The sequence below is a fragment of the Dermacentor silvarum genome, chromosome 3 (genome assembly GCF_013339745.2).
Source record: "Dermacentor silvarum isolate Dsil-2018 chromosome 3, BIME_Dsil_1.4, whole genome shotgun sequence".
Lineage (NCBI taxonomy): Eukaryota > Metazoa > Arthropoda > Arachnida > Ixodida > Ixodidae > Dermacentor > Dermacentor silvarum.
In genome coordinates, this window is record NC_051156.1 from 224,011,042 (window position 1) to 224,029,394 (window position 18,353).

General features: G+C 47.0%; 1 protein-coding gene across 1 annotated transcript; it reads left to right on the forward strand.

Moving 5' to 3' along the window:
• Positions 1–226: 226 nt before the first annotated feature.
• LOC119446772 (protein phosphatase 1D) lies at positions 227–15,385 on the forward strand. The gene is made up of 6 exons (XM_037711313.2): positions 227–786; positions 2,021–2,155; positions 3,340–3,555; positions 4,732–4,949; positions 7,439–7,685; positions 14,090–15,385. The coding sequence occupies exons 1-6, from the start codon at positions 492–494 to the stop codon at positions 14,479–14,481; spliced, it is 1,503 nt and encodes a 500-aa protein (XP_037567241.1). The 5' UTR covers positions 227–491; the 3' UTR covers positions 14,482–15,385.
• The last annotated feature ends 2,968 nt before the right edge of the window (positions 15,386–18,353 follow it).

The following is an 18,353-nucleotide window of genomic DNA, read 5'->3' on the forward strand; positions in this document are numbered from 1 at the left end:
CGATATTCTCAGATGCCTACTACCAACTAGTTTCTGTTAACGTATGGCTAACGTCAGAGGAAAACGGGAAAACGGCGAGATTGCGTCACAGCAGACTGAAGCCAATCATGCTCCGACTTTACGGGGGCAATGAGCGAGAGTAAGAGAGTGGGGAGGTGAGTGACGAAGGCGAGCAAGTTAGCCAGTTAGCGGCCGCCGCCGCCGCTGCAGCGGGCCAGTGGCCGCGCGAGGGCGATGGTAGCAGAATGGATGACAGGCGAGAGGGCGCCGGTAGTGGGAGCTTGTCTCGGCCTGCCTCGCGGTGGTGCAATCGGATTCGGTGCGAAGCTATGCGAAGCTGGCGTGACTGCGGCTGGCAGGCCGCATCAGCATTGAAGCCAAGTGAATGAGTGGTTTGGCGGCCAAGTTTTCTGAGTAGGATAGTGCAACGTGTGGTGGTCAAGCAAGGTGTGTGCCTATCACGGAGGTGCCTATGCAGTGAGATCGCCGCGATGATAGGTTTAAATCTGCGAGTCACCGGACACTGTAACCAGGGTGGCCGTAAATATATGGAAGATGCCTTCGTCGTCGCTTATCAGCAGACCAAGGACAAGACAGACCTGGAATATGCTTACTTCGGCATCTTCGACGGTCACGGCGGTCGCGAAGCCGCACTGTACGCCAAGGAGCATCTGCTCGACGCTATCGTGAAACAAAGCGACTTTTGGTCAAATAACGATGAACACGTGTTGCGTGCCATCAAGCACGGCTTCCTCAGAACACATCTTGGCATGTGGAAGGAAGTGGGTGAGTGTTTCGTGGTAGTGTGTTTTCCTCGTGTCCACGGCCACATCCATTAGACACGAACGGGCTGCCGACGCTGCTGGGTCACGGGAAGCGAGTTCGGCTTCTCGGGCAGCGGCGTTACCCGTGATGCAACTCGCTCATTGAGCGATAGGCCTAGTATTTGTTGAGAAGGGGATTTCCCGTCGTGAGTAACGAAGTCGAGTGTTTCGGATACCGCAGTTACCTTCGCGGTATCTGCTTTACTGATCTTGTTTTCTGCTGGCCCGACCGGTGCGGTCGGCTTTGCTATAACGGCAACGAAAAATAGTGCATCTTTGAAACTTACAAGGTTTCCACGGTCATCTTACTGGGAATCGTCAGAAAAGGAAAGCTTCACTTGAAGCAGAAAACGAATTCTGCTTGCTTGCCGGTACGCTATACTTTGGTGTAATCTAAAGCAGTAGAATGCGTGCACGATTGCAGTAGCAACTTAAATGCAAGTGGGCGCCTCTTCGCGCTCAACTGCCATACACAATGTCCTGACAACTTCTAGTGACTTGTGCCGCGTTAGGAGGGGAGGACAGCAATTTTATGAATGGAGATACTGCCATTAGCTGTTACCGTTCATCAGCATCCGAGCGCCAAGAATTCCGGACAGTGCTGCAGTTCTGTTCGGGTAAACTGGCTAGTGGTACGGAAAAAAAGCAGCTTATCCGAAGTTTAGAAGCCATCTAAACCTTTTGGAGTGCCCCAAGTTATCAGAAAACCGCTGAGAGGTCTGCAAATGAGGGTGACTTTCACCATGCTTTAAAAATTCAGTGGCGATTGAGTGGTAAATGCAAGAAAAATGTGTCGGCATTACGTCGCACCTCTTTGAAGTCCTGGATTCATGATTTAAACCACGTTCCACATTGCAAAGTCTTCAGGAGCTCACTCTACACACGTCCTGCCTCTTCGAGGAGCGAAGTGAAACTGACGGTGGTCTGCTCTGGACCACTGTCAGTTGCACTATATTACACACACACGCACTCTTCTAAGCTCTCCCATCCCCTCTGTTCCACGTGACCGATTTCCCGCACTTCACACAAATACTTTTTTCATTTTGACACTCCTAATGCCCAGTGCTAACACACGAAAAAAGGATCTGCTTTCTTTTTGTAATGTTTGGAATACTTTCATTTGGAGTCCTTTTGAGCAGTTCAGTCTTTCTAATTAATTTGCCCGAATTCCTGTTTCATTCATGCCGCTGCACCAGGCAAATGGCCCAAGACGATGTCAGGTTTACCAAGTACATCGGGCACAACCGCAAGCATCACCTTCATTCGGAGGGGCAAGCTGTACATTGGTCATGTTGGAGATTCACGTATAGTGCTTGGATGTGAAAGCATGGGTAAGTTTATGATTACCTTGTCAAATGACACTCCTTCAGCAATAAGTGGTGTTGCAGTGCACTTGCTTTTGGCATGCAAAATGCACTGACACACACTAACACTGTTGCATTATTGAAATAATGTTCTTGATTAGCTGCAACCTTTTACTTTAGCTTGATGTAACATAGAGTTGAAAATGTGCCACTGTAGTGACACAGGGCGACATATTTTCTTCAAAACTGAGGACTGGAGTGTGTGCAATGCCTTTCAATAAATATGTTTCGTCAGAAACTTCTTAAAAGGGCTTAATAATAATGTGGGTGTAAAGAGCACAATGTTTACCTTCCCCAATTTCTCCTCAATGCGATAGAGAGCTTTAGATTAGGGTACTCAAGCATTGGGGTTTTCAAACGGCCATGCATACAAAAGAATGCAAAACGAGCTTGAAGGGCCCACAATTTGGTTTGTGTTTCCTAAGCTTGGTAACTTTTCAAGATTTGCATCTGACTGAAGAGTGGTAACAGGACTGACATGAAGCATTAACAACCGCTGCTGCTCTGTTTGCTCTAAAGCGTACCTCGTAAGGCCTCATTGTAAATCTTTATTATATACTGGAACTATTACAGCATCATCTAGGGAGTGTTTTACTGCAATAATTTTTCATATTTCATACAGATACATAATGTTACACCCACTGTGGAGGCGTAGTGGCTAAGGCGTTGCACTACTAAGCCCAAGGGTGCGGGACCGAATGCTGGCCGCGGCATTTCAATGGGGGTGAAATGCAAAAATGCACGTGTAACATGCATAGGGTGCAGGATAAATAACCCCAGGTGGCCAAAATTAATCCGGAGTTCCTCACTACTGTGCGCCTCATAAGCAAACTGGTTTTGTCACGTAAAACCCCAGAATTTAATTTGAATTTAATTTTTTATATAATGTTACACCAAAAGCTTACATAATGTGGGTTCCAAGGAAGCTATATTCCCATAGTTTTTTGCTTGCAGCCAGTGAAGAAGTAGAACATATTCTTACTAGTGCAGGCTGCAGAAGTATAAACGTTTTTGCATAAACTTCGCCCCATAAGCTTTTGATGTTGACAGTACACTCCCACCCAAATGTGAATACAGGAATGAGTATACGAATATTGGAGGGCACCTTGAATGGTGCGCTAATGAGTTCTTGCACCACTGGTTGCTTGCAGATGGGGAGAACTGGTATGGGCAGCCCCTGACGCACGATCACAAGCCTGAAAGCCCAAGGGAAAGGGAGCGCATCCATAGTGTAGGTGGCCTTGTCATGAACAAGTCTGGGGTGGACCGAGTGGTCTGGAACCGCCCCTCTGTTGGTCACCGCGGCCCTGTTCGGAGGAGCACCCACTTCGACAAGATCCCCTTTCTGGCAGTGGCAAGGTCTTTAGGTGAGCACCTTTCGTTATCTTTTGTTTCACTGCATTTCAACTGCACATTGCAACTGTGCCATAAAAGGAAAGTGCTCAAGGTGCTGGGACACAGACCAGCCCACATACTATGAACAGTTGATTATGGACGCAATGTTCTACAGGCCACTGATCCAGCTTCTTTATGTAGGAGGACTGCACACTTTTATTTAACCATAAAATGTCATATGGCAAATCATGCAACCATGATATCGTTGTGTGATATCAACTTGACCACACTAGAAATGATAGTAGACTACAGGCACTCTGGTCATAGCATGGTGTCTGTGTGCCCTGACCACTGATTGCAGGTTTAACTGTCATGTCTTCATGCCTGTGTTTGACATAGTTTTCAGCAGTTGAAGCCACTGTTTTATATGTCCTGGGCCTAGCCATGGCACTAGTAAAGGGAGCAGGCTACAGAGAACTGTACAGTTTGAGCAAAGTACAGTTTGTGTCCGGCAGCCAGCAATTCAAGCAGCTTGTTCAAGCACCTGGAGGCAACCGAGTGCCCGACTGCTTTACCTTGTCTAGTGCCTATGATTTATATAAGCTCCTGTGTCTTCTCTTTGTCCGATTCACACACTCATTCCCCTCCCCATGTGTGGAGTAGTCAACTGGACAAAATCTAGTTAACCTCCCTGCTGCCTTTCATTCTACTCTCTTTCTATATTGAATAAACTTTCAAGAAGGAATTTTGGTGAAGACGCTGGGGAATTCTACTTAGAAGTTTGTGTAGTGGTTGCCCACAGGTAGTACTGTATATACTCGCATAATGAACGCACCTTTTCCCCCTAAAATCTGAAGCAAAGTTGGGGGGTGTTTATTTTGCGGGGTAAATTTTATGGGAACATTTTCGAAACATCAAAAATTGAAAAGTAAGACGATAATGATTTGAAACATGCATTAGATAACATTGCAGTTAAAATGCATGTATGCTATTTGCAAATCGTAACAATGTACTTCGCTCCGCATCGGAACCACCAGACCTGTCGTCCAGGTCGCGGGCTGATACATTCACATCGTGGATCCACAACAGCTCTTCCTCGCAGTTGCTTCCGGCCGTCTGCCGTTATGACAAGCATCACGTTGAACTGCTGCTTTTCGGCACCACGCTGAGTGCAGTAACTACGGTAATTCTTTCTTCTGTGGCTGCAGGTGACCTGTGGAGCTATAACTACACAGCAGGCAAATTTGTGGTGAGCCCAGAGCCAGACGTGAGTGTTGTAAAGCTGGACACGCGCCGAGACCGCTGCATTGTCATGGCCTCAGACGGCTTGTGGAACATGGTGGACATCACCGAGTCGGTGCGGTTGGTGCAGCGGGCTGAGCGTGACAATGAGCATGCATTCCTCGAAGCTGCCCAGGCTGGTTCGGTGAGTCGGCTTTTCACTGGCAATGCTTTAGGCACTATGTCACTTATATTTTGAATTGCCACCAGAGCTATGTGTATAAAGGGACAGAGTTCTTCTGGAACAGCTGAACCATAGGAACAACACATTATGCTGGTTAAGGTGAACTCACGCGAAACTGTGCATGAACGGAGATGGCTGCGAGAGTGCGCCGACGGTGGTGTCACACATGCTAAATGCACATATCTATGGCAAAATAGTCTAATGCTGCTGTGTTGCGATAGTGGATGCGTTTGATGCTAGCACACAGGTAGAAATTGAAGCACCTTTCACTTAGTTTGCGAAAGGCTTCCGTGGCATCTGTCTGCCTCGTATTGAATCAAAATGAAACAGACAGCCGCCGTCTGGCATAAGTACCTCATTGACTATATGCAGCGCAAAATAATATTGGAATGAAGAACACCAGAAAGGCCATACCTGACTGTTTTCTTTTATTTTCGAATGATGAGCCAAGATTCAGCCTTAAGATAGGTGTGCTCTTGAGTTGCATCTTTTCGATTTGCGGTGATCTCTGATTGCAGAGCTTGACTTCATTAACAGGTGTGTGACCTAATGCCTCCAGATCAAATGTTTATGCGATGGAGCAATGGGGATGGCAATCTAAATTATTCTCTTTACTGTATTAGTTTTGCAGGTTGTGTACACTGAATATGCATATGAGAAGTGAAGCAAAATGTGTACCATGTTGTTTACCACCAAGTTGAGGAAAAATTATAGTCCTTTAGATGTTATGGAGATAGAGAAAAGAATACTGGGCACAATTACAAGCTTCGTAAGAAAGTTCTTTAACTTGAGGTTTAATTTTGATGTTTTAAGTGAGCGGTAAGAGTATGTACTCGAATGGACCGTACCTTTTTTCCACATATAGTGCCTGGCTGTATTTATTCAAAATGACTTTCAGAACAGTATATGTAGTAAGCTTTAATTTAAATGGTAAACAACAAGCGGAATTCATCAAGGATTCCACCCGCAGCAGTGTCATACTTTCCTGTGGAATTCTGCCACTGAGAAGAACACAGGGTCGCGGTATCAAATCTCGGCCATGGCAAGCAGGTCGTAATGTATGTGGAACACAGAAACACTCGTGCACTTATGTAAAATACATGTAAAAGAACTTGTCAAAATTAATCTGGAGCTTTCCATTACTGCAAACCTCAGTTCGCAGAGCAAGTTTCGGACACAAAGGCCAGACTATTATTAAGCCCTGAAATTATGAACTGCAAGGAGCCGTGAGCCTGAGAATTCTAGCCATCAGCCGCAACAGCAGGTAGCCTTCCCTACACAGCTGCAACATCTAGCTTGCACTGAAAGTGTGAACATCCTCGGGAGGGTTCCTTTGAATAGTAGTAAAAAGAAAATCTTGGAAATTTATGCCATGTGCTCTTCCAGCATTAAAGCTTCTGCTTCAGCTTGCTTCTTGTCTCAGACACCGCAACTAAAACATTGGGGATAGCCTCCTTGAATGACATAGTAATGTGAAATATTCTAGGAAAGTGTTTTCTACGTTTGGAGGCATGAGGTCTCACATCTAAAGAAATTTAGGGCTCTCCATAGGGAAAATGAAAAGCGATAAGTAATTTCATCCTCGGGGATATTCTGAAGCATACGCGTTCCCGTGTGCATACAGGGTGGTTTTCTTTAGAATACACAGATTTTTTTATAGAAAGGCTATGAGCGTAGCGAAGGTGCTGTTTTTGCAGAGGAGTTCTGAGGCAAGGTGGACATACTTTGCCTCCAATAATGTGAGTGAATTCAGAAGACTAATTAACAAAAATTAATCCATCAACTTCTTTATTAGCACTTTCAGGGCAGTTGTTTATATGGCAAACTTGGAGGCAGTGCATCCCTACTTTAATTTTATATCTTGAGCATCTTGCCTAATTTGGGATATTCTTCATCGGATTTCAATCCAACTATCGAAACACAGCGCGCGGCGCAGCTGCATCAGACAGAAACACCCTGTGACGATGTGTGTGACGAAGTTCGGTTGGTGGCATGTCGTGGCAAGTACTGATAGTACAACATGATATGGCAGAAACAACTTCGGATTGTGTGTTTTCCCGTTTAATAAGTTCTTTCTCGTTTTTTTTTTTTTTTTTCAGAACGTATGAACGAGGTTCTACTGTATTTGTATGTGTTGAATGTTTGTCCCCAAAATATGTTTGCTATCACTTGCAGTCTCTGAAACGTATATTTTATCTTGTAAGCATGTTACTCTAATGTGCAACACCAGTTGTTTTGTGATAGCTGTGTGTTCAGCAGTTGGTGGGAATCTGCTGGCAGAAAAGCCCTCTTTAGTAGTTTTTTCATTTGCTGTAGAATTACTAGTTTGGCTTTTTCTTTGTTGCACTTGAATAGAAACGGCCCTTAGTTGGCACATGTGTAACATCAGCCATGTGTGAATTTCTGTCGTACATCACATTCACGTGCCCCACTTCATCTTCTGTGTGCAGCAAGATTATCAGGTGTCCAACCCTTCCAAGATGTTGGTGGATGAAGCCCTGTACCGCTGGGGCCGCGTCAGAACCCGTGCTGACAATACAAGTGTGGTGACAGTGATGCTTGACCCAGCGGGTCCATCACGCAATGAGGTGCTTCTGCGTCAGCGATTCCTTCACCGGCTGCGGCCTAGGGAGGAACTACGAACACCAGAGCCACAGGCACCACCATCACCAAGGCCTGGTTCCCTTGCTCCTGACGGTAAGAGACTCAGGCCTAAGAACATCTTAACAACACAGCAATTTAGTTTTTGGAAAGCACTGGGTTGTGCGCATAATGTCCACAACATTTCGTTTCAGTAAGGACGCATACTTGTGGTTTGAATAGCACACACTAGAAGTTCATTGCTTTACATTTCTTACGGTCAGTGTGTAAAATATTCACTGTGCATCTATTTCTATTTCCACAATAAAATAGTGTGGCAGGGTCGCCCTACTGGCTTGTGATCATAGCGGCAGATCACTGTTGCTAAAAGCACTTGTTTAGCTGCAATTGTCCAAATTAAGATGCCTAGTCTTCTCACTGGTGTGCCCTCAAGCCAAAAGAGGTGCGCATGCACTAAAGTACAGTAGACTTCCGTTAATTTGATCCCGATCGAAGGTCCTGGCTGGCGCCCATGCATTTTTATTGGCCTAAACTTCCGTTATTCCAATTCAAAATTTGTCTGCCTCAAATAATTAGAACATGACTGGTCGGCGAATACAGCCACGTTATTCGGTGAAGCATACACAATTTATTACGGTGAAGCATACCAAGAATGGGAAGGCTCCACTGTCACGGGACATAGTATGCGTTCCCTAATTATACAGGCGTTCACATGCTGTCTCTGGTCACAGTACGAGCACCTAGACGTCTAATAAGCATATTGGCAGCCATTCAGGGCTGTTTCTGACGTTGCTGTGGCGATTTGAGCCCTCGTTTAGCCCGCCATGCGTGTCCCGTATATGAGACCGTTATTGGGGCCTAGTACGCATCCCTTAATTACATGCACGCACTGTGCACCGAGAAGGGGAGAAAAATCGTAGTCCCTTTCTTCAAGATGGTTGAACGCGAAGCTTTCTCCCATGCAAACAGAATCAAAGTCCAAAGCAAACAACCATGCAACGAACCCAAGACATGCAGAGCGAACCGTTGCGATGCATATATGATTTGATTGCTTGTTTAGGATTGTATTTTTAGAACGTTGAAGTTGAACGAAGACACATTTCGTTAAGTTGCATAGCCTTTATTTTAGATCACGTAGCCATTGATTACACATAGACACTCACACTTTCACGGACGAATCTACGCTTGCACAGTATTGTCTTGTGACCACTGTGGTAGACGGTCAGAGGCTCTGCCGTTGCCGATACGCTGGATCGGCCGTATGTGTGCTCGCACTTACGTTCGAGTATGGCAGCCTGTTCTGTCGTGCGCTGCACCTGCGGCCTACCCATAGTGACGGCTGGGAATGCATTGTGTGACATACATAATGCAACACAGATATACAGTATAGACCACTTATAATGTAACCGCTTATAGTGCAGGACCGGATATAGTACGGTCTTTTCAGACTCCCGTTAATTTTCCCATAGCACTCCATGTATACGCATACCGCTTACAGTGCAGCCTGCGTGAGCCGAAATACCGGTTATAATGGGGAATCCGCGGGAAAATCTCGCCGACAAGGGCGGTAGCGAGCACACTTATCAACAAGGTGCGCCCACCGATGGGAGAGGAGATCAACGAGGGCGATGCGGAGGAGGAGCTTAAGACGTGGAGCATGAGTCCAAGGGCGATAAAATCGCCGCCGCGCGCCGTATGTGCGAGTGAAAGCGTGCGGGGGACGTGCGCCTTCACGGAGAGCGAACGCACACTGGAGAGCAAACGCGACTTCCATCGCTCGAAAGGCTGTTGGGGTATGGGAGGGGGGGCGACGCTGTGCTGCGGCACCAAATGTATATTTTGCAATCGGACGCAAGGGGAACTGGCGACGCAATACAGGGGGGGGGGCTTCTACTCTGCCAACAAATGCGTGCACACCTGTGCCGGCTGTCAGTGCTGTCGCGCGCACCGTATCTTGAAAGCGATCTTCACGCGGCTCTGACCATTGTATGTGCTGTGCTTATGCCGCTCGGTTTCCGTTGAAGCGATAGACCGCACGAACCTTTGCTCGCTGCGGCGGCCGCGTTTCCCCACGCCCGCGTTTTGACAGTGGTTGTCTGCGGTCATCGAGTCTATTCATGTTTGCTTGTGCGCGTTGACACTACGCTTGTTAATTCCGTTAGTAAGCGAATGTGTCAAGCTTATGCAGCCAATAAAACTACTGTCCATACTCCTTATAGCTCTCTACTAATTTGCTATCGCAATTGATCCTTCGCCTTTCGGGCGAAACTGAGGTTTGTTTTTTTAAATTATTACTTTCTCTGCTTCATGCGAAGATCGTGGATCCTTGGACATTAACCTTTCAACGTTCGTAAATTTAAACGGGTGCAAAACTCGCAGTCGCACGCTTCGATTCTCGGATACGCGCGGCTGCTTGGTCTACATTTTTTGCACACGTGCAGGGCTTGAAAATCGTTGTTTTGGTTATAGTGCGGTACCGCTTATAGTGCAGATAATCACGACTCCGGCGACTTACGTTATAAGCTGTCTACACTGTAGTTGTTTTTTTATGTGCATGTGGGTAATTACAGTTTGGTTGGTGACATGATAGGCATATGGCCCAGGGGTGAGTGTACCTAACATATTGATGATCCACCTTACGTAGCTAAGAAATTTAGACGCACACACAGTAACTTTTCAGTAGCATTGAGTTTGCTCTGTGTTGACATAAAACCTACATGTGCATCTGTGGAAAGCTTCTTTGTGATCAACCTTCTTCTTTATATTTGTAGGTGAGGTGACCATTACATGAGTAAATGGGCAAATCGCATGTGTGATGTTGTGATGTGTGTGTTTTAATAATGGTGTGTGCCAAAAATTTGGCTGAAAAAAATTATACAAATGTTATACAAGAAAGAAGTTAAAGGGTTACTGTGTCCCCAAGGCAGTGTGTAATTAGGTGTGCAGGTGGTATGCATTTGGAGGAGCTTTGGGAAGTGGACAACAGTCCTTTCTTGACAGGCCATGTTGAATCGACGAGATGCCCGAGGATGGTAATTTGGCGGCGACCGAAGTGGCATTTTGAAGAATTAAGCCGCACAAAACACCGACAGGATGGATGAAAGACGTGTGAGGAGAGTGGCAAATGTCGGGGAGAACACGATCACGTCGTCCAGGTACCACAGGCAGATAGGCCATTTAAAGCTGTGCAACAGCGTGTCCATCATTCGCTCGAGTGTGGCCGGGGCATTGCACAAGCCAAATGGCATAACTTTTAACTGATAGAGGCCGTCAGCTGTAACAAATGCTGTCTTTTCACGGTCCCTGTCATCCACAGTGATCTGCCAGTAACCAGAGCGCAGGTCGATGGATGAAAAATAGGTCGCACTGTGAGGGCAATCCAGAGCGTCATCAATTCGTGGAAAAGGATATACATCCTTCTTGGTGATCTTATTGAGATGCTGATAATCAACGCAAAATCGCCAACTGTTGTCTTTCTGTTTAACTAAGACAACAGGAGAAGCCCATGGACTCGCGGACGGCTCAATAATGCCTTTTGAAAGCATCTTGTCAACCTCTTGTTGAATAACTTGGCGCTCAGATGGTGACACGCGATAAGGTCGCCGGTGAATCGGAGGCGCATCGCCAGTATGTATGCGATGTTTGACGAGAGAGGTTTGACCTAAGGGACGGCTGTCAAAGTCGAAGATGTCGGAGTATGTGACGAGCAAATGACGGAGGTCGTCTACTTGGGAGGGCAGAAGGTCCGGGGCAATCATCTTTGTGATAGCGCTCTGTACCGATGGAGAAGTGGGCGTGTCGGCAGACAAAATTGCTGACGGTAGGATCAGGTGACAGTGATGAAATCTGGCACTCATCCGACGACACTGTACGACTGGACGATGTACGATACTGCAGCAAATGCGAGCATTGACAAACATGAAATGGACACTACTTATTAGCATGCACAAATGACATGTCAAAAGACCCTTCACTTTTGTTAGCTCGTCAATTCTCTGATCGATTATATAGGAAGGTTAATTGGCATCCTCTTTTAAAAATGGCTAACGATGTGACCTTACTTATCTTGGGTCATCCAATTTCTGTTTGTTCAGTTCGATGAAGCCGAGCTCCTTGTTTTGCCGGCCCACAAAAGAGGCCTTCGTGCATAGCGTTCAGCGCCAGCGTTGATAGGCTGGGTGATTTGTCCGGAGGTAGTGGGTATCTCGGTTGGCACGGGGAGTTTTGTGCAAGTACTTCACCACACCAAAACCCATTGCGGCTTGCCGTCAATTTCCGGAAATCCGAACTTCAAGAAACTATCTTTGTACCTTCGTAACTTGGAACTGGACACTGCGATGGCACGCAGCATGCGTCATGCCAGACATTAGCGTAACAATATCGTCCACACTACCAAGAGGAAGGGGTCTCGGTATGCGCCGAGTGCTGTATGGTTGGTCAGTATAGTGTTGTAGTAGCAGCAGCAGCCATGCAAGGCTTTCACCTTGCATGGTTCTGCAAAACATATGACATGCTGCACAATCTGCTATTGAACTCGACGGGAGCGCAATTTGTGGCACGGGCTTCGGGGACACCTATTTGAGAACCTCTGCACTAAAGGGATGGTATTGCCCATTACCTGAAGGCGCATTCTTTGACTCGTCTTCAACCCCTAGCTACTAGCTGGCAAGCAACCTCTGCAGTGCTCAATGAGAAATGACTGTGCTTGCATTTGGCTCCTTTTAATTCAACATATGGGGTTGCCATTTTTAATAAGTATCTGTCTTCCCTGTGGTTTATTGTTCTCATTTCTTGCTAGACTTGTAATTCACTCTCAGGAAAAATTACTTGTCTTGTGTCTGTCCTGTGTCATTGTATTCCTCAATCCAACTGTTTAGTACTGTGTGTGCGTGAATAGTTGAAACTTTTGCATAAAGAATCAAATATTCATACATATGAATATTTTTCTAATAGTTTATAAATATTTCAAAACGTCAACATTTTGTAACCAGACTATATATTAGGGCAAAAGTACATATTTCATCCCTGTAGGCATAGCATAAAACACGAGAGCTTGCGTACATATTGGAAGGATGCTAAATCACTCAGGGAGCCAGACTTTATCAGCTATACTGCGATCATCCGTACTCTCTGAAAACTCCTGTGCATGCGAACAAACTGCTTGTTTGTTCCCAATTCTCTGTTTGTGCTTTAATATACTACGCTTCATAATGTGCAATGTAATGACAAACTGGCTAATGTTATGAATACTAAGATGTGAACATCATTCTAGGTTATGGAAACAACTGTTCATTATTCGAAAAGTATTTGATTTGCTTCTGGTACTACAGTGTAACTCAGTTTATATGTTCCTTGCTGTTGCATTTCCTAGCTGCTACATAGTGTTTTCATGGTCTCGACCTACATGCCATTGACTCCCATGTATTATGTTCCCCTCTGATGCGTTGCCATTCTGTAATGTGGGGGGGGGGGGTCCGTTCTGTGTGAGGCTAAGGCTGAAGGCAAGATATGGATCTAGCCACACACAGTCGTTCCGACGTACTCCCCACCCGTAGCGCATGCAATCGCAGCTACGTAGGGTTCAGGCGAATAAATGGCAACAAGCGAGACAATTCAACAACATTGATTGCTGTGAGCAATAAGACAAACTTGCAGAGGGAAGTCCACTCTAATAAGGAATAGGCTTGCCTCGTTGCGTGTGGAAGTCACGCAAGCGAGGTCACTCACGGGTTGCAGCAGGTATATCCGTAGGGGCAGGTCAGGTGTAGCGAGGTCAGAGAGCCCCGGAGGTCTCTCGGTCGCGCTCTTTTATACCTTTTTACCTTTTCGCGAGGGGAATATCCTCTTTGTCCATCGGATACTTCCCCTCTTCCTGCGTGGGTATGCGCATCGCGAGAAGCGAGCGAGAACTGGGAGAGAGCAAAGTGCCTCTCTCTCGTGTCCACCTGAGTGCACACGGGAGAGAATGGCAGCGTACGCTCCCCACAAATGTTCCTGCAACTTATGTTGCGTTTGAATGTGGCGGTCATGTAAATTTAGCGGTGCAGCCAGCTGGTATGTTGCAGCCAGTGACCAGCACATGCAGCAAGCGTCCAAAGTTCTCAATAAGTGACTGAAGTTGCACAGGCCAGGTGCTGCACAAGCATATCGAGAGGAAATGTGCACAGAGCTGTTAGCAAAGCTGTCAAGAAGTGTGCATCGGTTAAAACCTACTGGGAACCATGCACACCGGGCCAGATCTGCCGAGCACAAAGGTACATTTATTTGGGGCCGGCATGGATCTTATATGCATAGCATAATTGTCGGTTCTCTTTAACCATCGGTTTTCTTTAGGTAGGCATTTCTACATTATCCATGCTTGAATAGGCAAGAAATCTGGAAATGTCTTTTATTTAGTACTGGCGGTACAGTATTTAGGCAAATGGATCATTTTGTAGTGGCACATGCTGTTTTAAGACCACACCTTGCAAACGTACACATAACACATGATCTTTATGCAGAGCGAGAGCTGAGCCCACCAAGGTCTCCCACCAGTGACCCGGAAAGTGACGAGCCGGAAGGAATGCGAGGCCTTCCACGAGTAGTGATCTTGACACCCAAGCGAGTCTACCCATCAATTTCACCTCCCTCATTGAGGGCAGATGCCCAGGAAGCACCGAGCCAAGAGCCAAAGCCAGAGCCTGAATGCAAACCCCCAGAGCAAGAGAAAGATGCCAACGAAGGCACACAGGAGAACGACACCACAACGGGTAGCCACAAACGGCGACTGCCCTTGGACGATGCTGAGACTGAGGAAGTAGCACAAAAGCGGCCCCACAACAACAGTGAAAGTGGGGCAACAGATGCAGCTGCTGATAATCTCAAAATGCGTGCATGCAAAACGAGACTTTGATTTTAGTAGCTGCTGTGTACTTCAAACCAGTCTGTGCGTGTGGATATACAATCACGTGTTTGTGTGTGTGTGGGAAGTGCCTCTCTCGTGGCCACTTCGTGTGTGCCCAGCAATTCGTCCACCTGCTAGAACACCTGTACGGTGGCTAGCAATGTGTCACATCTGACATTGTCGTTGTGGCACAAACTGTCGACTTCAGAGCTCTCCTGCTCTTTTCAAGTCTTCACATCAGTATTTATAGCCATTTTCATGACGCTAGTGTGTGTGCAGGGAGAAAAACTGAGAAATCTGGTGAACACTCCTTTGAGAAGATGCAAGGCTGAGACATGTGTCGCCGGAGTGCATTGCTTTGTGGCTGATCAGCTCATTTTGTCTTGCAGTGCAGGGATACAAGCCAAGTTCCACTGCCAAGGACCTCTCTCATTGGTTGGCTGAAGTGAGGAGTGGCAGTGACAATAGTGACATGTGATGCACCCTTGTATTGGTTTTTGTAGACCACCTGCCCCTGTGCTGCAAATACAGTATAGACCACGTGTAACGTAACCGCTTATGGTGCAGGGCCGGATATAGTACGGTCTTTTCAGACTCCCGTTAATTTTCCCATAGCACTCATGTATACGCATACCGCTTACAGTGCAGCCACGTGAGACGAAATACCGGTTATAATGCGGCTTCCGTGGGAAAATCTCGCCGACAAGGGCGGTAGCGAGCACGCTTCTCGACGAGGTGTGCCCACCGATGGGAGAGGAGATCAGCGAGGGCGATGCGGAGGAGGAGCATGAGTCCAAGGGCGATAAAATCATCGCTGCGCGCCGTATATGCGAGTGAAAGCGCGCGGGGGATGCGCACCTTCACGGAGAGCGAACACGAAGCGGAGAGATACGCGATTTCCATCGCGCGAAAGGCCGGGGGGGGGGGGGGGGGGGGGGGTATGGTAGGGAGGGGGGGGCGACACTGTGCTGCGGCACCAAATGCGTATCTTGCAACCGGGCGCAAGGGGAACTGGCGACGCAACCTCCCACGCGAAAGGAGCAAAGCGGAAAGGCAGCACAGGAGGGAGGGCGGCTTTTTCTCTGCCAACAAATGCGTTCGCGCCTGTGCCGGTTGTCGGTGTTGTCACGCGCACTGTATCTTGCAAGCGATCTCCACACGGCTCTGACCTTTGTATGCGCTGTGCTTACGCCGCTCAGTTTCTGTTGAAGCGATAGACCGCACGAACCTTCGCTCGCTGCGGCGGCCGCGTTTCCCCACGCCCGCGTTTTGACAGTGGTTGTTTGCAGTCATCGAGTCTATTCATGTTTGCTTGTGCGCGTTGACACCACGCTTGTTATTTCAGTTAGTAAGCGAATGTGTCACGTTTATGCAGCCGATAAAACTACTATCCCTACTCCTTATAGCTCTCTACTAATTTGCTATTGCAATTGATGCTTCGCCTTTCGGGGGAAACTGAGATATTTCTTTAAATTATTACTTTGTCTGCTTCATGCGAAGATCGTGCGTACTTGGCCATTAGCCTTTGAACGTTCGTAAATTTAAACGGATGCGAAACTCCCAGTCGCACGCTCCGATTCTCGGATACGCGCGGCTGCTTGGTCTACATGTTTCGCATATGTGCAGGGCTTGAAAATCGTTATTTTGATTATAGTGCGGTACCGCTTACAGTGCAGATATTCCCGACTCTGGCGACTTACGTTATAAGCGGTCTACACTGTATTACTTTGCAAGAGAACCCAGTGAGCCAGCCGCGTTTCCAACACCATAATTGTGGTTGTGCATTGCAGAATAGTATAGTTACTCTTGACATGCATTTTGCAGCACTTGTTCCTAAATTTGGGACACAAATTGTCCCCACGGACAATGCAGTGTTCCGTTGAGGCATTGTGTGGCACCTGTCTTGACCACTGCCCTTTTGGAAGTCACCGTTACCGTATCTTTGTGTATTTTTGTTTATGTTGAATTCAAGCATGCTGTGCACGCATACCATTTTTATCCTGCCATCGTTCCAGAATTTTTATCATTGAACATTTCTGTGAAACGAACATTGCAATCTTCTGTTCAGCTTGCCTATGACATAGGGAGTAGAAAACGTGACGTGGTGCACGTGTGTGTTGCCCGTTTTTAATGGTGACGTAAGGCAACTCATGATTATGTGCTGTCTTTTTTTGTACATTTACAGGTTTACAATTCACCAATTCAACTGTTTTTCTCATTCTATTCAATGAGTTTAGAAGAGATCACTGCCATTAACAGTAGTGCATTTGGATGAAGCAAAGTTGTACAACTTGTCCAGATTTGTCCCTTGCACCCGCTGTCCACATAATGTGAATAAGGGTGCCACAGGCTCTTCTGTAAGATAGGTTTTTTACCTCATTTTAATTTTTTACCTTCATATGTATTGTGGTATATTTATGTATGTGTCTTGTGGGGGCACCCTACTCTCTACCATGGCATATTAACTTCAAGGCATTGTATGCTATGGCAATGTCACTCAGGGTGTTCACACCAGTTTTGTCTTCCCGGTTAATGTAGCTCAGGGCATTCTCAATTACCGTATTCACTGGAATCTAACGCGCACTTTTTAGGGGCGAAGCTCCTTAGGGTGTGGGTCTGTCCCTCCTCTGTAGTATGTAGTAGTAGTAGGTAGCCACGTCTACTTTTATGAAAAAAAAAAAAAAAACATCCGAAAGTTGTGTCTGTAGCGCGGAATCGAACCAGGGACCCCTCGCTTCCGAACGCGCGGCGCTAACCACTACGCCACGAAGCGCACATGGACACACGCACCACGATGACAATAAATACCCAACATTAACGAAAGACTGCGCGTTTCTAACGCGTTTGTGCTAGCGCGTTGCGGCCCGTGTAAGAAGCTGGTGTAAGACGCTGTGGCCTCTCCGCCTTACCCCCGTATTCATAAACGCTCCTCGACTTGAACTTGACTTGCCACCGCCTTGGGCAGCGCGTTCGAAACGCGTTGAAGGCGGTGGCAAGTCAAGGTTCAAGTCGAGGAGCGTTTATGAATACGGGGGTTATACTCTCTCAGCAGTCATGTGATGGCGTCGGCAAACGCGGTGCACGTTCCGGCATGTGTAAACGGCTGCGTAAGACGCTGTGGCCTCTCCCCCTTACTAGAGAGTACTGCACGTTTCTAACGCGTTTGTGCTAGCGTCCCCTTAAGCGGGAGATGGTGCAATTATAATGAAGGGCGCTGTTATAAAATAGGAATGACGTCACATATGGCGCGTGTCATTGGTGGAAGTCAATCGTTCGATTTAGTGCGGCGAGACTGGGCGAATTACACGGAAGATTCACGGTTTACCGATGATTCCCTCCGGAGCTTCGCCCACTAATCATCATTCACCCCGTGGATATGCGGTGTTTTTTTTTCCAATAAAACAGGTCCAAAAATTGCGTGCCCGTTAGAATCGAGTACGACCCTAAATCTGCGTTACCATATAGCCATCGGCATTTCAAAATGGCCGCCTCATATGCCCTTCGAACCTTACTGCCGTAGCTTCTTACGTGCGCTGCAGTACACGTGCTTAAGCATTAGTTTACCATCTGTCTTCTCGTTTTCTGCGTTTGCTCTATCAGCATAAAGTGTTGAGTTCATCATGATGCTGCATTTAAAAGGAAAGTGATCACGTGCGCGGAGACGGACGGATAACGGTTGTTCGGAGAATACGAAACTTGCGTGCAAGACGGCCGCAAACAGGAGGAGAGGATTTTTGCCAGCAAAGCAAAGCGGAAGGGTTTCAGTGGATCGAAGCAGGATGTACTCTGCGACGATCCACTTCGGCGATACGATCTCCTTGGCCCTATCTTGAAAGCGATCTGCGACGGGGAGAGTCTGCCGCGCGCTGTGTTTCTGCTGC